Source organism: Danio rerio, chromosome 20, assembly GCF_049306965.1.
Source record: "Danio rerio strain Tuebingen ecotype United States chromosome 20, GRCz12tu, whole genome shotgun sequence".
Taxonomy (NCBI): Eukaryota; Metazoa; Chordata; class Actinopteri; order Cypriniformes; family Danionidae; genus Danio; species Danio rerio.
Genome location: NC_133195.1, coordinates 5,175,860 through 5,203,535, shown reverse-complemented (window position 1 = coordinate 5,203,535; position 27,676 = coordinate 5,175,860). Strand labels below are relative to the sequence as shown.

Sequence of the window (27,676 nt, the reverse complement as noted above, 5' to 3'; positions counted from 1 at the left end):
AATGAAAAAAAAAAAAAAAAAAAAAAAACAGACCTCCCTGAATAATTAGTTTTTCCACTTTATGGGGGGGGGGGTCCCTTTGGTCCAAACACTGGTCCAACAGTCACATGAACTCTCTTATGTTTAATAAAGATGAGATTGATTAAAATGTGATGTGAGGAAATCCAAAATTGTTAACCGGCCGCGCCGTGTTTTCCAGCAGACTCTGCGCAGAGAGCTGAAGGAGATGCTCGATAATGCCATGCTGGAGCAAAGGGGCTCCGGCAGGGGTCTTATACGCACATTTGTACACGCTCACATTTGCCTCTGTGGGAATGGGGAAGTTTGATATTAGAAATAAACTTTCCAGTTTGCGAAAATGCGTTGAAGTCTCCGCTCGCCTCAGAGCAGTACCAGTTAAACGCATATTGGTGTCATTTGTCTTCGTCTCAAACGCATCAGTAATTGTTTTCACAGCTCGTGCCCAGCACACATTCACCCACTGACAGGACAGCGGTGGCGAACGCTCCATCCTCAAATCGCAAGCCCACATATATATAGCTATACCGGCGTGAATGAGGAGAAAACTGTGCGATATGGGGCAGACGATGGCACAGCGCTACCCCAATGAATAATGTAGATGGGCATCAGCAGCGTGCGGCTATAGAGTCTGCGAAAACACAGACGCTGGGGGAAATAAACCTACAGACTTTAATGCTCGTTTAAACGCGACTTCGAGTATGGAAACGGGTCTGGTCGCGAATCATCAAGTGAAAAATGTTGGACGCGGAGATCCCCCTCCTTCGCCTCATCATCGCACACCTCCACAGCAACAGTCGCGAGCATTCCATCAGCAGCACCAGCAGCGAGCCGCGCACAACAACAACAACATCTCCATCACCATCCACAGCAGCAGCAACCGCGCAGATCCGCAGCATGGAGGAAAAGAAGACGCTCTGGAGGCGCAGGTCGATCGCCATCCGCGTTTGCTGAACACAGGCGACGAGGAGGATCGCTCGTCCAAAACCGGGGGGGATCGAATGGGCAGCAGGTACGAGCACTCCAACTTTGGACCAGCGAGCAACAATAACAACAACAACAACAGCGGCGGCGGAGGCAGCGCGTCCCAAAGCGGGAGCAGCTCAGTTTCTGAGTTTAATAATTATTACGGGAATGGAAGAGGAGGGCCTTGCTTTGATCAACATGGCGGACAACAAAGCCCTAGGACGGCTTTAATACATCAGGCACCGGGCAACATGGATCAAGTGCAGAACTCCCACGAAGGGTACCATAATAATCCGTACAACCACTATCCCAACTACCGGCCGGGGTACGGCGGCGCTGGATACGGTATGATGAGCCCGTCGCGGCAGGGGAACATGATGGGCCCAGGTACCAATTCGCCTACCGCTGCTGCTGCTAGCCATGGCAAGGCTGCTATGGCCTCGACCACCCCGGCTCCTGGTGCCAATGTTGGGAGCTTTCAGAGGTTTCCCGGACAAAACCAACAGCACCCTTCTGGAGCTACACCCACCCTGAACCAGCTCCTGACATCCCCGAGTCCGATGATGCGGGGATACGGTGGCGGCTATCAAGATTACAGCAACCCGCCATCGCAGCAGCAGCAGTCGGGTATGGGTTTGGGCAAAGACATGAGCTCCCCGTACAGCCCAGCTGCCAGCCACAGCTGGGCAGCACAACAAAGAAACCACCCGGCAATGAGCCCCGGGAACAACGGCAACAGCAGAGCCCAGGTGAACGCTTTAGCTTTCCTTATGTGTGTGTGTTCAAGTTTCGCATGCAGGTCTAGCTGTGGCCCGATGCTACCCTTAATATCAGCTTGGAATGTATTAGTTTACGTTCATTGAATGCACGTGACGTGCATGAACAGTTAAATAACATGCTGATGTTGATCAGGCTTTGTTATTTCCCAGTTTTGGGCTTGTCTGTGGCTTGACAGGCAGCAGAACATGCCAAGTTCTGCCCAAGGTGACTGTGCTAACAGTGTTAGCATGTGTTAGCCTGCACCGAGACTTCATATATGCTTAGAAAGATTCCTATTTCAGCAACCGGATATGCAGCGCGGCTTATGTTCGTATACACAGTAAAACAATGAAGCATAATCACTATTAAATCCGTGTCATGTTATTGAACACATGATCGGCTGCGATTCCGCTAAAGATCTCGATCGGTGCAGTTCAATGATGGAAGATTCTAGCATTGCGTTGCTACTAAGTAAAAAACCCACTGCTAACGCTTTTTATTCACTCGAATAAAGCGACTAATTGAGTTAACGATTCTTTCCATATAAAAATTCGTTTTCGTTTTTGACGTATGGTTACCGGTTAGCACTGTCTGTCTGAAACTAAGTGCTAGACGGCGTTTTCAGAGCACAGGGCTACTGATTAGCATTGCTAGCTTGTATTAGCGCCATTGCGCCCGTCTGGCTTCACTTCATTATGCAGTAATTAATGTTTTCACATTCACCTCACACTCACTTGCTGTTATTTCTTTAGGCTATCTGTACATGGTTTTATACACGAAAATCTTTTAATTTATAAGATATGATAAGGCGGGCTGGTGTATTTCAAAACCTAGGCAGCTCACTGGGTTTTGTGACAACATTAAACTAGTATTTGTCTAGGTAGGTGACTCACTAGACTTCAGCATACTGATGCCTAAAATGCTGTCTAGCTAGGCTGTGTATAATGTAAAAAAACAATAATATCCAAAATAGTATGAATATAATGTCTTAACATCCTAGTATTTTTGTTTTGAGTCAGATGTTAACAGTCTATAGGTAGCTTCAATAGTTTATCACCTTGGATTATACATTCAAGCTATTCAGGTTACTAGTTTTCATGTTCGATTTTAGTGATAAATTGACTTCGCTGCTTAATATGTTTTTATGCGTGTCTAGAGGAAAAGCTGATGAATCTATTGGAATAGTTTAGCATAAATTAATATTCATTCAGCTAAATGCTGTAGGCTGTTTCTTTGTCAAACAATAAATGCTGGTAATGTTTGTTTTGCTTTAACTATTAATGCAGTCATTTGGTGCCTTAAAATCAAATATTTCATATGTACCTGATCATATGTATTTTCTGTTTTGAGTTATTCCATAATTCAGAATCTGTGTCGCCAAATACTCAAGTGAATCTGATTTCCTCGTATAGTTTTTCCACAAGAGGTTAAAGCTGCCCGCTTTCAGTTCTCCAGTTCTGCATCTTATGCGATCAGATGCTGTTTGGCCGCAGGCGCTTCTCTGTATGGATGAGCAGTTCTGACCTTCACACATGCAGATTAGCCATGCTTTCATAGTGGCACATGAAGAACATTTGCGCTGGATTGCCCAGGGTAATCCCAAGGTCTGCCCAGACTGTAAGGGATGCCAAGAAACCCGATAGCCTTTAAGCCTTCCATTCATTCTTGACAGATTTTGTATGACACTTTAAGCGTCTTGACACCTTGGCAAGTTATACAGTTTAAAATAAAGGTTAATAAAGGAAACACATATTGTTTATACATATAAAAAAATTTTGTCAGGAAAAAAAAGGTCTTGTGTGCTTCTCTTTTTACTCCTTTTTGTTAGTTTCCTTCCAAGCGAATACATTTTCTTCGATTGCTGACTTATAAATGCATTTAATTTGAGTTAAAATATGAAATATAATAACATTATAATAACATAAATATGTTGCACCCAGTGCTAGATACTGATTCAGATGCCCAGATTAGATTCAGTATCACAAGCGGTCATTTGGATTTAGAAATCTTGATCTGATTTGCTTCAGTAACTATAGATTAATATTGATATTTCGAAAAAATAAACAATGAGCGTTACTTTATTATGGTGGCAAAGAAAGCTCAGATACACTAAGCTAAGAAAAGACCGTACTCCAGATTTCATGCTCACGTTTGGATTTACTAATGATGAAATGAATGTGAGAATGTGCGTTGGTCCAGGCCAACTTCATGTCTGGTGTACGTGTATTTCTTGTGTGTGTTTGTTTTATTTCCATTGGCGACTCCGAGGCAATCATGGTAAATTGCACACTAAATTGTTCGGTCAATAAATATCGATGCAGATTTTATTGCCCAGTCCCAAATGTATCTGTCTGCGGACTGCAAGACGGGGGCGTAAGATGAAGGGACGTAACATGTAGTAAGTTAGAGGCGTAACTTGCAGTTATCGAGATCCCATTGAACCAACGACATGTTGTTGGCAAGATGGTGGAAATACTTACCAGAGAACATTTTCACCAAATCTTTTCATGAGTTTTCCCCAAATTTATCCACAACAAAGTCATTTGATGTATTATTATATTCATTCATTTAGCAACTCCACTCGCTGACTGCTTTATATGTTTTGTCATGACAGATGTCTACTCCACATCCCCGTCTGTGGTTGCAAATAACAGTACAATGGCGAGTTTGTCAAGTATGAAAGCTTCCGTGACTCGCGGCTGTGCATTAATAACTGATGGTTGGGTTTAGGTTTGGGGAAGGTGTAGACGTTAATAACTGTGAAGGTTGGGTTTAGGTTTGGGGAAGGTGTAGACATTAATTACTGTGATGGTTGGGTTTAGGTTTGGGGAAGGTGTAGACATTAATAACTGTGATGGTTGGGTATAGGTTTGGGGAAGGTGTAGACATTAATTGCTGTGATGGTTGGGTTTAGGTTTGGGGAAGGTGTAAACATTAATTACTGTGATGGTTGGGTTTAGGTTGTTCCTGGAGGGCAGATGTCTTGCAGATTTTAGCTCCAACTAGGGTTGTAACGGTATGAATTTTTCACGGTATGATAATCGTCTAAAACAATACCACGGTTTGACGGTTTCGCGGTATACGGTATGTTACAAATGTTACAAAATAATAGAACAGTGAAGCAAATTTGACTTTTTCCAAATAATATATTTTTAGTTACTATAAACAACACCACTTACAATGAACAAATAAAAATAAGAAAATAATAAATAATGTGTCAAAGTCCAAATAAAGTCCAAATAAACATGGTGCAAATCCTCAGTAAAAAATAGATATAAATATTTACTATACTATAAATAGTTACATAACGAAACTAGATTCAATATGGAACATCCTTAGGTTTTATGTGCCAGCATGGATATGGTTGTCTATGGATATGGATATGGTTGTCTGCAATGCAGACAAACAGCTGCATCTTCATTTGCGTCTTTTGAAAACAGCAAGAGCAGCAGTTCGTCTTTGCTGTGTCACTGTTTTGTCATGTTTCTGTGCTGCTTTGCATGCAAAAGTACTTAGTATGAGAATTATTTCATGCAAAACCTTTTTTTTTTTGCGTTTTATTTAGCCGCGCATAAATGTATGCCTATCTCTCATTCCGTGTTGTTCAAAAAGCTTAGTCCACAAACAAAAGCGAAACCTATGCTTATTGGTTGTGATATAGCGAGTTTGAACCAATCTGGGCATGGAGGAGGGACAATGCATCGATGTATCATGTCTGATTTGTCCGGAGACACAGTGACGAGCGTTTCTTTGTCAAATCAGCGTTGTCAAATGTTGATGACGTAACCGCACTGATTCCGGAGCCTCTGAAAGTCCGCGAATGTTATGTGATACAGCACTGGAAAGAGATTCTGAGATTCTCTTCTTTATGCCAATCTTTGAATTGTATGAATCGGATCAGCGGATCAAAAGTTATTAAACATTTAAGAGCAATAACGTTACTTATTTTTAGCCGCGGGCGGCTGTCTCGGTCTTTAAGGGTTAAAACCGTTGATATGCAATTGTTCATGGTATGATAATCGTGCACGTTCAAATCGTGGTAAACCGTCATACCGGTATATTGTTACAACCCTAGCTCCAACCCTAATCAAACACACCTGAACTAGCTAATCAATGTCTTACTAGGTATACTAGAAACACACAGGCAGGTAAGTTGAGGCAAGTTGGAGCTAAACCCTGCAGGGACACTGGCCCTCTAGGACCGAGATTGGTGACCCCTGGTGTAGACGTTAATAACTGGGATGGTTGGGTTTAGGATTAGGGAAGGTGTAGACGTTAATAACTGTGAGGTTTGGGTTAAGGTTTGGGGAAGGTGTAGATGTTAATAACGATGATGGTTGGGTTTAGGTTTGGGGAAGGTGTAGATGTTAATAACGATGATGGTTGGGTTTAGGTTTGTGGAAGGTGTAGATGTTAATAACGATGATGGTTGGGTTTAGGTTTGGGGAAGGTGTAGATGTTAATAACTATGATGGTTGGGTTTAGGTTTGTGGAAGGTGTAGATGTTAATAACGATGATGGTTGGGTTTAGGTTTGGGGAAGGTGTAGATGTTAATAACGATGATGGTTGGGTTTAGGTTTGGGGAAGGTGTAGACGTTAATAACGATGATGGTTGGGTTTAGGTTTGGGGAAGGTGTAGATGTTAATAACGATGATGGTTGGGTTTAGGTTTGGGGAAGGTGTAGATGTTAATAACGATGATGGTTGGGTTTAGGTTTGGGGAAGGTGTAGACGTTAATAACGATGATGGTTGGGTTTAGGTTTGGGGAAGGTGTAGATGTTAATAACGATGATGGTTGGGTTTAGGTTTGGGGAAGGTGTAGATGTTAATAACGATGATGGTTGGGTTTAGGTTTGGAGAAGGTGTAGACGTTAATAACGATGATGGTTGGGTTTAGGTTTGGGGAAGGTGTAGATGTTAATAACGATGATGGTTGGGTTTAGGTTTGGGGAAGGTGTAGACGTTAATAACGATGATGGTTGGGTTTAGGTTTGGGGAAGGTGTAGATGTTAATAACGATGATGGTTGGGTTTAGGTTTGGGGAAGGTGTAGACGTTAATAACGATGATGGTTGGGTTTAGGTTTGGGGAAGGTGTAGATGTTAATAACGATGATGGTTGGGTTTAGGTTTGGGGAAGGTGTAGACGTTAATAACGATGATGGTTGGGTTTAGGTTTGGGGAAGGTGTAGATGTTAATAACGATGATGGTTGGGTTTAGGTTTGGGGAAGGTGTAGATGTTAATAACGATGATGGTTGGGTTTAGGTTTGGGGAAGGTGTAGATGTTAATAACGATGATGGTTGGGTTTAGGTTTGGGGAAGGTGTAGACGTTAATAACGATGATGGTTGGGTTTAGGTTTGGGGAAGGTGTAGATGTTAATAACGATGAAGGTTGGGTTTAGGTTTGGGGAAGGTGTAGATATTAATAACGATGATGGTTGGGTTTAGGTTTGGAGAAGGTGTAGACGTTAATAACGATGATGGTTGGGTTTAGGTTTGGGGAAGGTGTAGATGTTAATAACGATGATGGTTGGGTTTAGGTTTGGGGAAGGTGTAGACGTTAATAACGATGATGGTTGGGTTTAGGTTTGGGGAAGGTGTAGATGTTAATAACGATGATGGTTGGGTTTAGGTTTGGAGAAGGTGTAGACTTTAATAACTGTGAAGGTTGGGTTAGGGTTTGGGGAAGGTGTAGATGTTAATAACGATGAAGGTTGGGTTTAGGTTTGGGGAAGGTGTAGACGTTAATAACGATGATGGTTGGGTTTAGGTTTGGAGAAGGTGTAGATGTTAATAACTATGATGGTTGGGTTTAGGTTTGGGGAAGGTGTAGATGTTAATAACGATGATGGTTGGGTTTAGGTTTGGGGAAGGTGTAGACGTTAATAACGATGATGGTTGGGTTTAGGTTTGGAGAAGGTGTAGATGTTAATAACGATGAAGGTTGGGTTTAGGTTTGGAGAAGGTGTAGACTTTAATAACTGTGAAGGTTGGGTTGAGGTTTGGGGAAGGTGTAGATGTTAATAACGATGATGGTTGGGTTTAGGTTTGTGGAAGGTGTGGATGTTAATAACGATGATGGTTGGGTTTTGGTTTGGGGAAGGTGTAGACGTTAATAACTGTGATGGTTGTGTTTAGGATTAGGGAAGGTGTAGACGTTTATAACTGTGAAGGTTGGGTTTGGAGAAGGTGTAACTTCAAGTTACTCCTAACGTACTACAAATTACGACCATAAGGCACCTTCATGTTACACCAGTGTCTTGCAGTCCGCAGACAGACCCTACTTCCCAGCCCTATGTTGTACCTACGTAAATGTCTGTTTCCAAGACGTTAGAAACAGACGTTTTTCTTTCGCCCCATAATTTAAAGTTGTCGTCATGTTGCCGTCTCTTTGCTGACTGTTATGGTTTACACCAGGTTACAGAAAAAAATAACATGCTCACAACATCCAATCAGATAAGAGGAACTGAAAAGCAATATTGGTGTTTACGACTTCACAGAGAATGTAGCATACAAATACTTAAAAACACAAACGGTTTCTCAATTCTAAGACTGTATTTTCATGCAATTGACAACAGTCGCTGGCAAATTAAAATTTTAATCGGGCCAGTAATGATTTTGTCTGTCCCGAGCACATCTCAAGCTGGCCGTGGATCATCGGGCAGTCCTTATTGTTGACTCTGGATGTGGTTTCTTAACATTTGAGCTCTCTCGGCCACTGTAGCTACATATTTGTAATTGAAACTCTCTTTATTTCGCGTACACATGGATACATTAAAACAAAACCCTTTTCTCTGTTAAAATGCACGTTTAATAGGGAAGATATAGGATAATGAAAAAGATTAGCAGACTAGCACTAAATCTATATAGAATGAACCACATTAAAAAAATAATCTATCCCAAGATACACGTCTTTTTTTTTCAGATGAAACTCCAGTTTAATTACTTATTTTTCAGAAATGTCTCTGATCAGGAATAATTCTGAAATACTGAATTAGACTGGTGGAAATACGAGTGTGTGTTTTGTGTGACAGATTTCAATTCTTCAGACATACATCATGATGATGATGGTGGCATTTATGCTCATTTGCATTTTAAGAGAAAGGGCATTATGAGAATAACTTGACTTGTTAATGGCTTATCTTCAGCATGAAGCCCATTTAAGCGGTGCACTTTCCCCAGGCCTCCAAGTGTGCGTTGCTCTGCCACCGGATTCATGCAAAATGTAATTAGTGACAGAAATGAACCATTCCACACTTTATTTTTATATTAGCCAGCTAGTGTAAAACTGATTTCATCATAAAATATATACAGTTGAAGTCAGAATTATTAGCCCCTCTGAATTATTATTTTTTCAACACATTTCTGAACATAATAGTTTTAATAACTCATTTCTAATAACTGATTTATTTTATCTTTGCCATGATGACAGTAAATAATATTTGACTAGAGGTTTTTTAAGACATTTCTATGCAGCTTGAAGTGACATTTAAGGGCTTAGGGTTTGTTCTGTAGGAAAAAAAAAAAGCTTAAAGGGGCTAATAATTTTGTCCCTAAAATGGGTTTTAAAAAAATTTAAACTGCCTTTATTCTAGCTGAAAAAAAAAACAATTAAGACTTTTCCAGAAGAAAAAATATTATCAGGCATACTGTGAAAATTTTCTTGCTCTGTTAAACATAATTTGGGAAATATTTAAAAAAGTAAAGAAACTTCAAAGGCGGCTATTTAGTGCTTGTGATCCATTTTGCATATGGTTAATCAAAATTTTGAATTTATATAAATTTTTATGTTTTAGATTAGATTTAGATTAATCATTTAGAATAAAATTAATTAAAATGGCTATTTTATTACATTTTTTATTTGTTTACAAATATGTGAACGTATTACATGTACAGTTGTATTCTTTACTGTATTCTTTTCTGTATTCAGTTGTATTTCCAGCCCCAGTTGTATCCTTTTTAAGTTCAACAAAAAAAAAAAACTTATTCAGATGTTTTTTATTCTGCCGTTAAAGGATAGTTTAGAATTTTGCTAAATATTTTGTACATTTTTACATACATTTGAATAGAAAAAAAATAGTTAAACCAATAAGTTCAGAAGGACAAGCAGTAGTCTAATATAAACATTAAACAAATATTAAAAGTAAAGTAGTATTATAAACATTATTATAATGTTGCAAACATCATGAGCATGATAAAGATATTTGCTTTCACTTTTGATCTAATATATTCTTTATAATAAATTTAGAAAAAATTACTGACTCTAATAACATGAATAATATTTTATATATTTAACAGGTCATACTTTATGATCATTTAGAGTATATTGTGCATTTACACTGAGTAAATTTTTTTATATACTAAAACAATAGCAAAAAATTATTGTATATTTTATATAATTAAACACTAGGGGCCCTATCATACACGCGGCGCAATGTGGCGCAAGGCGCAACGCAATTGTTATTTGAAAGTTTCAGCTCGGCACAAGAGTCGTTTTGACGTTTTGCAGCTCGATGTTTAAATAGCAAATGCATTTTTGCTCATATGTGCGCCCATAGGCGTTCTGGTCTAAAATGCAGGTGTGTTTTGGCGCGATGCTATTTTGAGAAAATATAATAGTCTGTTCTTTAGACCAGAACAAAGCCGGTCTAAAGTCCGGCGCAGAGTGTGCCTGGCTTACACACTGCTTAATACACACAAGATGTAGAGCAATACGCAAATATCTTTACATATAAAAAAAATGTAAATATTAAGGATATATATATATATATATATATATATATATATATATATATATATATATATATATATATATATATATATATAGGATATAATAAGGATATATAGGATACAAATATAAAGGATTAAAATATTACAAAACATATTATTTTCTAGCCTACATGAATTTAAAAACCACTGCTTTCATGCCTTCTTCATCTCAGGAGGCTTTTTAAGTTCAATCAATTTGCTTTTGTATAATGTTATTATTATTAGCAGTATTATTTATTATATCCATATTTATATTTGTTTTATTAAAAACAAGCTTAGATTTGCCCACCTGTCAGGTTTTAGACCATATGGGGCACAGCATGTGTTTTAGGATATAACTCAGGTTTTTGAGCACACTTCGTTAATATTGTTCATTTATTCGTTTGCTGGAAACTAGAACTGAATTTAGAAACAGTTTTGAAACAAGTCTTTGCGCATAACTAACAAAATTAATTATTTATAGGCTAATTGATGTCTGTGCGTAAATGTTTCCCTATCCACGAGAGCGAAAGCGAAACTAGATTATGAGATGCCTTATCTCTCATTCTCGCGATGCAGATGCTCTGTTGAACTGTTTTCTTGCTAGTGAAATGCTCAATTTTTCCACTTATATTTACTTTACGTCATGTAAATAGCAATGTGCCATGGCGTGACGCAACTGGCTCTTAAAGGGTATGGGAGATGAGACTCTGATTGGTTTATTCTCAAAACACACCTATAACTCAGTAAGAAAATAAACTCAACCCTTTTTAGACCATGCGCCACGGCACAAAGTGGATTTTTCCGTTCTTAAATTTGCAAAAGTGGATTCTGACATGCCCTGAAAGCGTTTGCGCCCTGCGATTTGCGCTTTGCGCATGGACTGTCAAAATAGAGCCCTAGATGTTCAAATTGTTATCTACAATTTAAATTTAATCTACATTTTTAGCAAATAGTTTACATAATAATAGTTGCATAGTTTAAAGTCTCAGTTGAGAAAAATGGTGCAAGCAATGTTCTCAGTTAGTTACAAATTAATTAGTAATTAAGCACCTAGTCTGACTGAGCATTACCTCACAATTAACGTGCTGCTTATGAATAGAGAAACCTTGCAGTGATCACCTACCTCTGTAATAAAAAACACCAGATACTTGTGAATGATGAATTTACTTGATGAAATATCTTACTGAATATGTGTCCTTAATATTTGAATTCCAATTTTGTAAAGCAAGAATATATTCTTATAGTTCACGAATAACATCCCTCCTCTGCACAATATGCCAACAAAATCATTTACCGGTGACTTGTTTTTTTTTACAGTATAGCATGATCTTGCATTCCTATTCGCTGATTGAATTATGGACATTAACGTTGTGCACTAAAGAAGTCTGTTAGGAATACATTAGGCATGAAAATGGCTTATGGTTATAACATATTAGGTGCATTATTAATGACGTAAATGTCTTCCGTATCTTGAGTAAGACCCTGGAGACTTCCATTGTTTTACTACAGATTCATCCTGTATGATCTAATGGTGCACATGGTGGAATGCAATTGTTGTGATCGCCTGTGTAGTCTTCGTGAAATCGCTGGAGAACACCACATACTACATATCCCATCACGCCCTGCAGTCACACACCTGTTTCAGTTTACTTTTTTGATTACACACAGCACACAGACAGCTTAAGCGCACCAAGACTGATTACATGGACCATATAAAAACAATACTCAGCACCGGATGTGTGTGAGCGGTGTATAAATTGAAAATGGTATAGAATATCCATATTTTTCAAGATATCATATTAAAGTTTGAAATTCTAACATCTTCATGACTTGTGACAACACTATCGAAACAAACTAAAGATAACTCTTTAGAGATAGCACTACACTATAGAGAAAGCACCATATAAACAAGACTCAGCAATGAATGTGTGTGTGAGGGGTGTATATCAAAAATGGTATGGGATATTGATATTTTTCAAGGTATCATATAGGGTTGGGAGATGTCGGCTAATTTGGCGTCGTACGATGTCTAATGTAAAACATTGCGATGTTGAAGCCATTGGGTAGCAACTGAAATCTGCAGGAAGGTGGCTCTCCAGGAACAGGGTTGGCCACCCCTGCACTATATAGAGATGGCACTACACTATAGAGATAGCACTATACTATAAAGGTAGCACCATATAAACAATACTCAGCAGCAATGGATGTGTGTGTGTGAGAGGTGTGTATATTAAAAATGGTACTGTTATCTTTTAAGGTATCATATCAAAGTTAAAAATTCCAGTACTATGAAATCCTGACAACACTATAGAAACTAACTGTATAGATAGCACTATATAGATAAACATTCAACGAATAATAACCATTAACAAAAATAACTTATGAGATTGGCTGATGCCTTCATTTCCTTTAACTAGAGCAGGGTTTTTTTTAAAGTCTAAGACAGTGGGCCTCCCTTTTGACACAACTTATCCATTGGCGCCCCCCTCCTCCCAAACACGCACGCACACACACACACACACACACACACACACACACACACACACACACACACACACACACACACACACACACACACACACACACACACACACACACACACACATATAATCTATATATATATATATATATATATATATATATATATATATATATATATATATATATATATATATATATATGTGTGTGTGTGTATATATATATATATATATATATATATATATATATATATATATATATATATGTATATATATATATGTATATATATATATATGTGTATGTATATATATATATATATATATATATATATATATATATATATATATATATATATATATATATATATATATACATACAGTATATATAAAGACACAGACAGATGTCAGACTGTTAACTCACTTTTATCATCATTTGCATGAAAGTGCAATTATTTACAGAGTAATAACAAGTATTATAATATAACATTTTTAAAACTAGGATGATGGTTCAATATGAATAGAACAGATCCAAGAACTGTCCATCCCAGTCAAAACAGGCGAAGTTTAGCGGGTCTCATGCTGTCATTAGCCAAAATATCTTGACAAACCACACATAAAGGTCGTGGTTCATCAGCTGGTCCTGTCCACGTAAATCCTTAACTCAAATACTGATCATCATATCGTCGTCTTTTGGGTTTAAGCCCTCAACTTGAAGCTTTGAATCGGGGGGTCTCAGAAACCCATCCATTGTATTAGCAGGCATATACCTGTATTGGCGGGCTTGCCAAACCAGCGAATTCACAGCTATAGTCTTCTGGGTAAAAAAGGTTTTCTTATTTTTGACGTATTATTTTTTTAGCTTTGTTTAATTAAATCGTTTAAATATAATAAAAAAGTACATATAATAATTAAACTTAATAATTATATTTTTATTATATAATATTTTTTCCAGCGCCTCCCCTGACATGCTCTGGTGCCCCCCAGGGGAGGCTCGCCTCACACTTTGAAAACCCCTGAACTTGAGCATTTTGACAATATAGTTGTCTAGTCAGAGTAAATGTGTGTGCGCGTGACTGCAGAGCACTCTGGCGTGACTGCTGACGCTTAAAATGTTCATTTATAGTGGCCTCCCAGGCTTTCTCAAATTGGTCACATTTTCTGTAAGTGCTGCTTCAATTGGCCTGAATTTGGCAGTGACATGAGAAGATTAGCTTGGATGGCTCTCAGTCTTTTCTGGCAAAGATGAGACACTTGAGAGAAAACCTGAACCCACCCCCCACTCACCCCCCAATATCAGTCGATGGCACATTGCCCTGAATCTCTCCATTTACCGAAGCGCTCAACCTTATGATTACTATTTGTATTCCAGTCTGCTCAGCCATAATAGTCACATAAATGTGTTCACACAGACTGCCTTACATTAGAAATCACTGTCGATGTTCCTCATGCTAAAGTGTTGACATCACTCTCAACAGGTGGCAACTATGGACCCTATGACCATGAAGCGTTCTCAGATGTATGGGATGGGCAACAGTCCCTACTCTCAGCAAGGAACTTATGCCGGACAGCCATACGGATCACCCACTGCTCACCGATATCCAATGGGAATGCAGGGCCGTGGGCAAGTTGGCATCGGAGGAATGCAGTACTCTCAGCAACAGGTAGAACTAATGATTGTTACTAAAGATTACTCAGAAAACTATTAGTAACTATAAAGTTACTAATAATGGCACATCTTATTAGTGATCATGTGCTGAATGTTAATCCACCATTTACACTTATACAAGAGTGGATAAAAGACTTCCATTGGTTCAAGTCCCCTATGAAAATAACTAAAGCCATTCTCTGTAAAGTCTGTGGGACGGGGTTTGCAGGTAACAGCGTTTGCCACTGAATCTACACATTTTAAGCGTGAGTGGATCTGTATAATCATTTATTTAATCCTCACGATGCTGTCAGCCGAGCAAGCGGCAGCTATCTGTAACATTTAACACAGCTCCTGAAAAGACCGTTATTGCTATTAAGATGACATGCAAATAATACGTTATATATCAATGTAAATGTGGGGCGGGGTGATGGATCGCGATGCCGGCTCATCATCGTGAAGTTTTTTGACCATCGGCGATGGACGATGGCATTTTTTATTGGCACAACCCTAGTAGGAAGTTTCCAGAACTACGCCATATCACTAATATCGTTTTAAAGTAATTAATTTTATTATTTTTGGTCATTTATTTTAATGATTATAAAGATTTTTAAAACCATTCAAGATTTTTTAAATCAAACTTTGATGCATCACTTAATTTTGTTCATATCTCAGACAGTTCTACCTATTAAAGTTAAATATCAATGAAAACAGAACATATTTCAGGTTGCTTTACAAATATATAATTTTTATTATGGAAAGAATAAAAGCAAAAAAAAAAAAAGTAGATTTACTAAAATATACTGACGGTTCTGTGTCCTCTGCTTATATGCCAAGGCATTAATTAAATATTCCTTTCAAGTTATTAAATACATCATTTGTTTATCAAATAAATAATTTTAGTTCAGTTTTAGTTGACCATTGAATTGTTTAAAAGAAAAAAATGTAATATATATCTGTGTAAAACCTTTGACTGGTGGAAAAGCATATTGTTTAATTGTGTATTAAAACAACCTGTGTCTCCACTTTTGCCATGGCCTTTCTTTTTGATTTTAACAACCTTAAGTTTACCTGAACTTTTTAATAATAACTTTCTTCTTTTCTAACTGCTGTTGCAATTTCTAGACAAGAATTATTGTTAATCTCGTTCTCCCCATCATAAAGCATGAATGAATCATAAAGATGTCTGTAGTTGTACCTATTTCAAACAAAATCTCTTTAACCTGTTAAACTCAGCGGACCCGGTACCGGGTCAGTGACATCATCGACTTTCGCATTAAGATTTAAACGGCTAGCATTACACCAGACCCCCTTAAGTGGTTTTGTTTGAAAGTGTAGAATATATTTGTATGCACATATGCATCACTGTGGTTTTTATTCTACTGTACAAAGATTATTTACTCTTAAATACACAGTATTTTGGATACCCGAGCTGGGTATTGAACATTGGTTAATTTTCATATTTTTCATATGGTTCATAAATGACACATGTACAAGTTATAGCTCAAATGAAAGCTCTTGCCGGTGCTCATACGGTTCTAGCATTCTTTTTACTGAATCATATTACATATCAAACAGTTGTTGAATGAATCACGGTGTTTCCATGGAGCAGAAGTGAAAACAATACATTTATGATCAATAAGCAGGCCCAGATAGCACAGACAGCTGTCATCTCTTACCTTATGCTGTGCACTTCAGGGCCATTCTCCTCTGTTTTTGAGGTGATGTGTATAAGTAATCCTTTTATATGTCTGACGTGGTCCAAACACAGTGAATTATGTTTGATCAAACAAAAGAATAGTGAAATATGAAAACAATGATCGATCCCTGTGGCTCGTATAGCACCTCTCATCAGTTGGAATACAATAACTTTTGCATAGAATATGGTGGAGACATTTTTCTTTTTTCCTATGATTACAGACATGTGCAGGAACCACCTAAATTAATTACAGCACGCTAAACCACTCAGAACCTAAAAGGTACACTTTCAAATTTGAGTTTATAAAAATAAAATACAAAAAGCGCCTCTTTTTTAGGTGTTTATTATAACACAGACAACATATACAGATATTTTAAACACTTTCAATAGTGTTTTATAAAAATTCAAAGGGTTTTCTTTAAAATGATACCAAATTTTTTCATTTACACCTCTGCATGTGGATTTGGGAAGCTTTTAAATTTGGGTAGGCAAAATCCAGGCGGAAATCTCAAAATAAAAGCAGAGTTTAACTTTAATTAATTCATATATGAGTTTTACTTTAATTAATTTATATTCAAGTAAAATGAAATGTACTTCTCTCCGTTAAACAGAGATTGGGGAAAAAAAATAAACAGGGGGTCAAATAATTCAGAGGGGCTAATAAATCTGACTTCAGCTGTATATATGGTGCAAACAGCCAAACTGCTTGTTGCTGGAATCTTATCACATCGCGTGCAGTTAGCCATCATGAAAAGGCAATTTCACATGGTTGATAGTTAGCAGGAAAGCAGCATGTTTTGGTTTTTGGGCTGACATCATTTAGGTAATATCATGTGATTGGTGCTTTGGTCCCTAGAGTTCAGCGTATTAAGAAATGTTGACAAATCATGTAAAAGGGTCTTTGTTATTATTTTTAAAGAAAACCGCTGGCCTCTTAGATTCGACTGAAAAAGTCGTGAATTTCACAGACAAACACTTCTAATGTGCCCATTGGATAATCATTTATTAAAGACCTTGAATTGCTTTTTACATACTTGAAGGGCTTTTTACTTTTATTTAAATAGCCAGTGGGTTTTTAGTTTATGTCACAGTCTTAATACTGTGATTTGCTGTTTCTTGTCAGATGTTTAGTGTCAGTGGAGTGGATGTTCTTATAGACTACAACAGTCTTGATCTGGAGGAACATGTCACATTCATTTTATCTGTAGGGGGGACTGATTTTTAAAGGTAACTCATAAATCTTTAAAGGGCCATGAAACCCCCTGGTTTCAGCAGGGTGTTTTCACACCTCTACTTTGGAAAAAGTCAGAAAAGTGGGCGTGTCCAGCTCTGTTTAGGGGGGAGTGTCGGAGGAACTAAAGTGGGATGGTGTGGGAGTGTCTATTTGGGCACGCGCGAGCTTCGGAGTCAAAACACACACACACGGGAGAAAGTAACTGTGCTTACATGGACATCTGTAGTCGAATTATTTGCCAAATTATTAAATGGTGGACTTTAACTGCAGTTTGGCTCTTTCATTCAGGGAATTCATTCATGCCCCTGGCGACAAACGAGATATTTGATTCGAGGAGCTGCTCTTAGCATGTATTTTTTATGCAATGTTTGATATCGCACGGCGAATGAGAGAAAAAAAAACTCAGCATTTCCCGGAAACTTAGATGTACACGGGAGGTAGCGTCAGAAAACCGCGTGTGTTATTCCGGTCACAAAATCCTACACGAGGTTAAAGTTTGGTTGTGGTGCTAACATGTTTACACTCGGTGCAATTGTTAGTTCGATACGAACAAACTGAATAAACACAGAGCACTGGTCGCTCACTTACCAAATCTGTAGAGACAGGACAATCACCAGCAACTAGAGCCGCGTTTTTATTAAGAGAAGACTACAAGCGAATCCGGATCTCAGTGTTTGCAGATGAGCTCTCAGCTCTCAGGTAAACAATGTTCCTCCTTAGACACGTAAGTTATTGTTGTCGAGCGTCATGTACACTGTTAATCCACACGTGAGTCTGAGCTCTCACAGAGAGAAAATGAAAACAAAACTTAACTGCAGCAAACTATAAAAGCAACACTTCACACTTGTTTTTCCAATACAACGTGGCGTCTCTGCCGTCTAAACACTGTGACAGTAATGAATATTAATGAAGTTGCACAGTAGAGCGCGCTGATTGGTTTGAACCAAGCCTAACTCATGCATTAATGCATCACACTGTAAGACGTAATAAGACTCACTCTGGCACAGACGCCCAGTCTGCATGCTGGAATACACGCTTTTATCTCATGTCCATGACGCAGCTTCAAAAATTAGTTTCAAACCGGAAGTACGAATTTGCTTGAAATAACGCAAAAACAACCAATTTACACTTTTTAGTGAAATATAGGTGTCCTAATAGTGTTTTTAGCAGTGTGGGACACATATACGACTGTCAACAGCTCAAAAAATGTGTTTTGGTGTTTCGTGACCCTTTAAAGACAGTCCTGCTGTGCGCTATAAGGTTGTAAACAGTGGTGGAAAAAGAGTACTGAAAAATCATACTCAAGTAAAAGTACCATTACTTGCCCAAACTTGTAGTGCAAGTACAGTAAAAGTATCTGTTGTAAATATTACAACAAAGCACAAAATATGTTTAACTCAACCATTGGCTTAAATAAATAAATCAACGTTTTGTAGACTGAAGTTAGACGTCGTACATCACATTAGACATCGTACAATGCCAAATTGATCGATATCGCCCAACCCTAGTTTAAATCAACTTATCAAATTAATTATATAGGATATGGAGGGGAAAAGTCTGTGGGCCTAGTTTCTTTTCTGATAGCAGCACTTCACTTTTTTTTTAACCATAGCAAAATTTTTACCCACCCCAGCTGGCTGCCACATGGGGGACTATCTTTCTACGATGTTCGCTTTCTATGCACAGCCACCTTAGACTTTCAGAATTAGCAACACTGACTCATAGCTCTCAAACAGAGACAGCAACGGTGCTCTTCATGCTGTTGAGTCCACAGGAAACTGAAATGTCCCACAGGCCGGCGGTCTGAACAGTGACAGCCCAAGGGGAAACACAGAGTGTGGTGCAGAAGGAACGACTCTGTTGTGCCTGTCAGCGTGGAGCGACAGTACTCCCAGTGTACCAGAGATGTTGACAGTCTAATGCGCCGTGTGTCTGTCAGAAAAGCTTGGCAGGCAGTCTGGTTGGGCTGGGCCGTCCTATTCTGGGTTCGGACTGCCCTACTAAATTTAGACTGAAAAGCTGGACTGTGTTAAGTTCGACACCACTGCCTCTAAAATGTTCTGCTGAGGTAACCAAGGCAAGATGGGTGGAGCAATTCAAGTTAAACCTCTAGTTTTGTAACTGAAAATATTTGACTCACTTTTTTATTTAGGCATGAGCCGGTATAAGGTTCTGAAGGTGTGATAACCTTGGATAAATATATCACTGTTTCACGGTATTGTGATTTCTGCTCTGAAATACCATCTTTTTACAACTCCAGGTAAAAAACTACAACTTTTTTCCCCTTTGAACATAAGATATTTTATTTTGAGAAACATGGAAAACTATTTTGGAACAGTAAACATCCCAGCAGGAACAGGATGTCAACTTGATGTTGTACCCCAACATCGCGGGGACGTTGCATTTTGTTTGGAAATGAAAATCGGGTTGACGTCAGAACTCAACGTCAGGCTGACATCAATGTCCAACGTCCAACCTAAAATCAACCAGATATCAGAGTTTAATGATGTTACAGCTTGGTTTTGTGTGGATGTTACCAACATCACATGAGATGTTGAATTTTGGTTGCCATTTCTGACAAATAAATGTCAGTTTTTGACATGGTTTAAGACAGGGGTCACCAAACTTATTCCTGGAGGGCCGGTGTCCTGCAGGTTTTAGCTCCAACCCTAATCAAACACACCTGAACAAGCTAATCAAGGTCTTCCTAGGTATACATGAAACATCCAGGCAGGTGTGTTGAGGCAAGTTGGTGCTAAACCCTGCAGGGCCCTCAAGGACCGAGATTGGTGACCCCTGGTTTAAGATGTTGGCTTGACATTGGATTTCGGTCATTTTCCTACACAACCTAAAATCAACATAATATCAACATCATTTGACGTTGTTATTGGACGTCAAATTAACATTGTCCTTAGACGCTGGCTAGACATTGAAGTTTGGTCACCTGACGTCACGACCTACATCTAACCTAATATCCTCTTATGATGTTGTGTGCGTGATTGGATGTCAGGCTAACTACTTCAAATTTAATCATTAAACAATTATTCTGCTGTCTTCATCTGTTTCAACACAAATATTTGTACAATTTAAAACAGAATATTTGGATTTTTTTTTTCTGCTGGAGATACTTTTGTCTTAAAAAAACAACCTAAAAAAATGTTAATGAAAAAAATCTTACACATACCCTAGGAACGGTAAAGCAGACAATTTTGGCGGTTTTAAAACCTTGAATTTTCCAAACCGCAGTATACCTTGAAAACGGTTATTGTCCTATGTCTAATTATGATTAAAGAGTGAGTCGACGCATAGCCCTCGCCGTGGTCGTTGGCAACGCTGATGTGCACCTCTCAAAAGATGTATGTGAAGGTAACACTAGTCACACTAGTCCGTTGATTCACAAATTATGCGTGCTCTCTTTATGTGAACACTTTATAATATCCGCATAGTTGCCCAAATTGACATCTTGTGAGCGTTTTATAACTGATCCGCATCCGTACTGGAGGATCTAGCGAGACTTGGTGGTGTTTCAGTAGTGAACACCTGTGCTCCAATAATGTCCAGCTACAAACCAACCACCTTTAGATTGATTTATTTCAACAGATTTAGAGTTTTTACTGTATTTTACTTAGGGTTAGGGTTAGGTTGTTTATTGTAAGTTGAAGTCAGAATTATTAGCCCCCTTTGATTTTTTTTTCTTTTTTAAATATTTCCTAAATAATGTTTAACAGAGCATGGACATTTTCACAGTGTGATAATATTTTTTCTTCTAGAGAAAGTCTTATTTGTTTTATTTAGGCTAGAATAAAAGCAGTTTTTTATTTTTTGAACACCATTTTAAGGTCAATATTATTAGCCCCTTTAAGCTGTTTTTTTTACAATAGTCTACAGATCAAACCATCATTATATAATAACTTACCTAATTACCCTAAACTACCTAGTTAAGCCAATAACCTAGAAGCATTTAAATGTCACTTTAAGCTATATAGAAGTGTATTGAAAAATATCTAGTCATATATTATTTACTGTCATCATGGCAAAGATAAAATAAATCAGCTATTAGAGATGAGTTATTAAAATTATTATGTTAAGAAATGTGTTGAGAAAATCTTCTCTCCGTTAAACAGAAAACGGGGAAAAAATAAACAGGGCGAATAGCTATTAGATCTTTTATAAATTGATGTACAAAAATAATATTAGAATAATATGCTAATAAATAAAACTATAAAATAAGCATTTTCTCTAGACAATCAGTTTGGGCTTTCAAAAAATTTTCGGAGAAAAAGGTGAGCCTCGACGTGAAAAAAGTTGAGAACCCCTGATCTAGTGTTATATCTAATCAGTGCACGTTCATGACTTTAGGAGGAGTGGCTTTGGATTGCAGGGGAGAGTCGTATAATTTCTAAGCTATTATGCTAATGCTAGCATTCTGGCAGATCACCTACTGGACGTTTAACTATTGCATACGTTTACATTGCGAGATCAATGCTAAAATGATACATTCTGCAGTCCTACTGCTGCATTAGCTGAGCAGATGCCATTGAAACGAATGGGAACACTAACAGACCGACTTCTATAGTCATCGTAGACATCTTCGCTCAGACATATTTTAGAAAACAGCGACGCGTGAAATCGAGACTGTGTGTAGTGAAGTGCTTGGGTTCACGTAGCCGAGTGCGTTTTGGACCTTAGAAACACAAACTGCTATTTCAGCTATCAGCCACTTTCTTTTCATTACCTCCAGATCCATTACACTGATCTTTGGTCAGCTATACTGACACGAGATCAGCAGGACAGCAGTCGTGTGCAGTTTCTTCCTGTGATTGCCCCTGGGTACGGACGTGACCTTTTTAGAACGAAAGATCAGAATCAGCAATCTCCTCCTGGCACGGTGGAATGTCGGGAGAGGCACTAATCAAGAAAGACATCACCGAACGCGGCCAGCACATAATGAGATCATTACAGGAGAGAGTTTTGGGGTAATCTCTAACCCGAGGGGTGCGCGATGCGTTCGTGCAGCTGTTAGTTGTCTGCGTTCTCATCCAAGAGGGACCCTATAATGACTTTTATCTGACGGGAGACCCTAGATGTCCAGAGGATGGTGTTTTTTTTAAACACAACTCTACCTGAAATTGGATGTTTCGTCTGGCCTGATACCAAGGGGACCCTGCTGTTATTTGTGATTTATTTATATTGATCTTCTGGTTACTTCTGTTTTGGACAGATAACTTACTTACAAAAAAGTAGACAGTCTAGGGGAAACGCCATTTTTAGCAAGAGCAACATGCAGACGTAATGTCAGATGAATTTATAATGGATTGTTTCGTTTATTAAAACTACAAACTTAGTTTCATGAGTTCACACTTAGGCCCCATTTACACTAGTGCGTTTTAGTTTTAAAACGGCGTATTAGTATGAAAACGATCCGCGTCCACACTCGCATTTTACCCAGCGTTTCTGAACTGCTCTCCGTCCACACCAAAACGCTGAAAACGCACATCACGTGACCACACAGACACTCTCGGGCAAGCGCTGCAGCCCATCTACCCAGATGAGAGCTGTGCTGGTCGGACTTCTCATCAAGCATCTCCCGCTGGATCTAATCTCACTATATTTATTAAACGGGATATTTCATTCATCTTGTTGTCTTTATCTAACGACATATTCCCTGACTTTGGTCATTGGAATCTATTACTTGTTCTCAGGTAACGTGTTTTGGCTAAGCACAAAGATAAGTTAATGATTAATGTAACCACGTTGCCTACATTCTGTATATTGACTGATCGCTTGCCTTTATTTCCTATAATGTATAAACGTATTGTATATTATACTTTTTATAATGGCCATTATCGATTATTAAAACTGATATTCAGCAAAAGAGAGGGTGTGTTTCGTATTTTCACTGAAATTGAAAGAAGGCAGTTGTTATCGGCTCCGTTTTGTTATAAATATCCACACAGTGAAGATGACGCTCATATATGCAGCACGACGCCTCAACATTTCTGCTGTCTAAGTTGCAAATATTAAAATGAAAATAGGCAGTTCCTTAAATCATGTTTACATTTTATTGTTGAGAAAGTGAAACAACGTAGCCAAGGTGATGTGAATGAAGTTATAAAGTACACTGTTCCCTTTGAAGATTTACCCGTGTCCTCGGTATAGTCTGTTTTCCATATCAAACTGAGAAGAAGACACTGCAGCCTTGATCAAACTTGCAAAGTCTGAACTTACAAGGAGAGAATGCAGGACTCAACTGTGCGTGTTAGGCTACTTAATATTCAGGAAAAGCCCCAATCAGAGAGGCGAATGTCTGCAGCCCCGCCTCCGTTTTCAGATGTCTCCGTTTTCCATCATCCACACTGAGACGGAGCAGCAGCGTTTTAGAATGAAAACGGCCTCTCCAGCGTTTTCGAAACGCTCCGTTTTCGGTGCTCGAGAACTCAGGCGTAGTGTGGACGGTTGGCGTAACCGTAGCAAAACTTATGCGTTTTCAAACTAAAACGCATTAGTGTAAACGGGGCCTTAGATAATGCTGAACTATGATAGCAGGTTTGGCATGCTGTCCCGGGAGAGAACCCTGAGCTCGTAGATAGATGAGCCCAAGGTTCCCGCCTGGTCAATGAGCATTAGGAGGGATACGAGATCAGGTGTTTCTTGCACCCCCGTGCTCTGGCTAATGGGTGATACTGGTTGGTTATGCAGAGTTCAGACTGCATGATTTTCAAAGTAGTCGTGTCACAGATGTTTTCACACTGCATGACTATCTGGGCTAGCGTTTCGTCGCTGCTTTGTTTACAATGCAAGATGGATCGGCGACAGAGACTTTCACATTGCATGACTTTACTATAGGAATAATCACCGACAAGTTCGTTCAAACTACGTCTCACAGCCAAAAACACGTCGTACATCTTTTGTTATTAACTACATAATAAGAAAGAAGCCTTTAATGGGGTAGAAAGTGTACATATTTGCTCACCTGGGTTTAAAGGGAATTAGCCATTTCTCCTCAACGTTGATAATAAACTAATTTCTTTCTGTATGAAACGTCAAACAGACACGGTTGCTCCTGAGTCCTGTCAAACCTCCACTAGTTTTTCCTCCATTTCGTGGGTCCAAATAAACCGAAAAAGAGCGCTTTTAACTTCTCCCCCAGCCTCCTGCTGGCCTGCAGCAGGTATACACACACACACACACAGTGAAGTAAATGCTGCTCTCTCATTGGCTGTAGGCGATCGATGATGTTATTTTCAGTCAAAACTCAATTCACACAGCATGATTTGAATCGCCGACAGCTCCAGATATTTAGCACGCCAAATATCCCACAGGCATCGGCGACGCATCGGCGATTCTCTCAGATCGCATCTTTGATAGTTCATACTGTGTGATTGTCACTCACGTGCACGAGCAGCGATTTGCCTGTGATTTCAGGTATTTGTCGGCGATTTCTCAAAACCTGTCGGCGAGCCAAAATCGGGGCTAAAATCACGCAGTCTGAAATAGGCATTTGGCATGTATGTGCTAGGTGCTTGTGACTATATTACAATTCACTTATGTACTTGTTTTTTGACTGTGGGAAAAAAACGGAGGACCCGGAGAAAACCCACGCAACACAGGGAGAACATGCAAAACTCCACGCAGGGAGTGCCGACTGGCTCAAATAGGACTTTAACCTGTGGCCGTCTTGCTGCAAGGCTAACCACAATGCAGTGCTAACCACTGAGCCACCACTGGGGGAGCGGGTTCAGAAAACAGAGATAGGGAATATAGTTTAGACAGGATATATATATAGTAGTTTTGGAATGCGCTGATAGGCTAGCTAATGATTAGCGTTGGGGATGAGCTGAAGTTGATCATATCACGTGCTCCTATCGAAGTTAGTTTATAAAACTTTAATGCAACATTTTACTGTTGTGACATTGAAGTAAGCATTTGTGGGAGTATTTAACACTAAAAACTGTAGCTAATGACGTCAAATCTAACGTTTTCATTTCAGAACAGATTTCAGCCTCAAACCTTAAATCTAATACACGAGGAGTCGAGGACTAAAAAAGCTTGTATATTGTCATGTTGCACTAGTTTTTAAGCAACGCAATCTCACGGAAATTCGTAACCTTTTTGATTTAGTGGCTAATTCGTATGAATTCTTACGATCTAATTTCACAATTTAGTACAATTTGACAATCACCCAATGGCGGTTGGGGTAAGGGGTGGGGTTGGGTGCCACGCCTTCTTTTTAAAATCATACATTTTGGTACGACTGAACTCGAATTAGCCACTAAACTGACAAAACGTAAAATACTTACGTTTCCTCGTGAGATCAGGCTGTTTTAAGCATGTTAACGAGAGAGCGCAACATCCATCACATAACCAATATAAACTAATATAAAACTGTTGCATACATCACATGCATTAATCACGCCATGGACATCACATTAAGATGCCTACTGGTTTAAAAAGGCCTAGATTAACAGTTGGTCTAATGTGAACTTTTCTGTCATAGTAGAACTACAGTGAAACAACTTGTCAGAAAGAATAAAAAATAAATAAACCCTGCGAACAGATTAAATACAGGACTGGAGAAAGGAGCGCTCTTATTATCAGCTGTCAGTCAGCGCCTGCTCTTTTTTTTCTTTTTCTGGTCATTGCGCATACGAGTCACTTTTAAAAGATGATGTAAGCGGGTCATCAAAAAAATACAGTCACAAAATCGTAACTGACCATCCAGAGCCTAAAGGGACTGAATTGAATTCAGATTGGCTTGTGTTTTTTGTTCAGACCAACTGTATTTAACGAAGAAGAGCTAAAATACGAGGCATTTTCATGATCATTTTATTAAACCTCTTGTTTTTGTGGAAGGGATATTTCAACTATAGTTGATTGTTAATCGTGTTGTTTTATGCCTCGTTTTCACTGACTGGTACAGTAGGGTATGGTTCGGGTCGGTACGGGTCACCTTCATCAGGCTTGCGTTTCCACTAGCAAGGGTACCCTTTTGGTGGGCGTGGTGTATGACAAAGTTTCAGTCGACGTCATGCTTGCTCGGGAAAATGTCTACAGTAATGCTGCACAGGTCGCTCACATATATGAAAAGCACTTCTCACAAATCAGATGCTTTACACACATAAATACTTCAGTATAAATGTTTATTACCAACTTTTCTATGAACATGAGTTGATTATAACTGCAGATCAATGACAGTGCGTAATAGCCTACTGTAACGTCTGTAATTATTTTAAATAAATAAATAAATGAACATATATGAACACATACAGCCCCTTACAGTCCCCGATATGTTACCAACTATAGAAAAAGTACACACAGCATACATTTCGTCCTTTAGGTTCTAAACAACACATATAGCCTACAGTCAGTGAAAACCTCTCATCTGTGTCTGTAATCTTCAGCAGCACACGTAGCTTCTGTTAGAGAGTCATTCCATCATTCCCAGTTCATATTAGTCCAAAAGGTGATGATAAAAATTAAAACAAGGCAGTTTGTTCACGTTTGCTGAAGAAATAACGTGCTCCTTGGCTTCCCCTTTTTTCCATGCTCCACTCTCGCGTTTGTCCTTTTCTTTCTGAATGTGTCACTCTCGCGTTTGTCAGCTTCTCACAGGATCGGGTTTCCAAAGCTTGTCAATAATCAAGCGCACGTTACAATTATCAGCTCAAGAAGTTAGTTATTTCAGATAAAGACGCGGCGAGCGCAAGTTATCTCTCGCTGTGTATTTCAAACAAGGCGGGTCCTTTGTTTACATTCTGTCTAGTTGCCTAAGCGAATGAGGTATCTCTGTAAACCAATAGCGTTCAGCTGCGCGTCTAGCTCCGCCTTTTGGTACCCTTTCTTGTGTTTGGGAGCCTTTCGAAGGGGTGCCGAAAAAGTGGTACGGTACGGTTTGGTTCGGTACGCCGTTTGACAGTGGAAACGGCCATAAAAGCATACCGAACCGTACCATACCGTACCACTCAGTGGAAACGGGCCATTAGACATTGGTGGGATTTAAAAAGAACGCCACTATCTAAAAACCAAGTAGTTCTGTTTAAGCATGAAAATTTACTGACACAATTTGGTACGTGTAATAATTCATTCATTCATTCATTTTCTTGTCGGCTTAGTCGGCTTAGGGG

At 38.8% G+C, this 27,676-nt stretch overlaps 1 protein-coding gene across 25 annotated transcripts in view; it reads left to right on the top strand.

Moving 5' to 3' along the window:
• Positions 1-24: 24 nt before the first annotated feature.
• arid1b (AT-rich interactive domain 1B) overlaps positions 25-27,676 on the top strand; it is a 160,650-nt gene continuing 132,998 nt past the window's right edge. For 23 of the 25 annotated variants that reach the window (XR_012395656.1, XM_073933095.1, XM_073933089.1 and 20 more), the window contains exons 1-2: positions 249-1,733; positions 14,450-14,635. Coding sequence is in view for 24 of the 25 variants with exons in the window: in XM_073933095.1 (XP_073789196.1) it covers positions 720-1,733; positions 14,450-14,635 (1,200 nt within the window). In the remaining variant the exon portion in view is untranslated. 25 annotated transcript variants of the gene reach the window in all.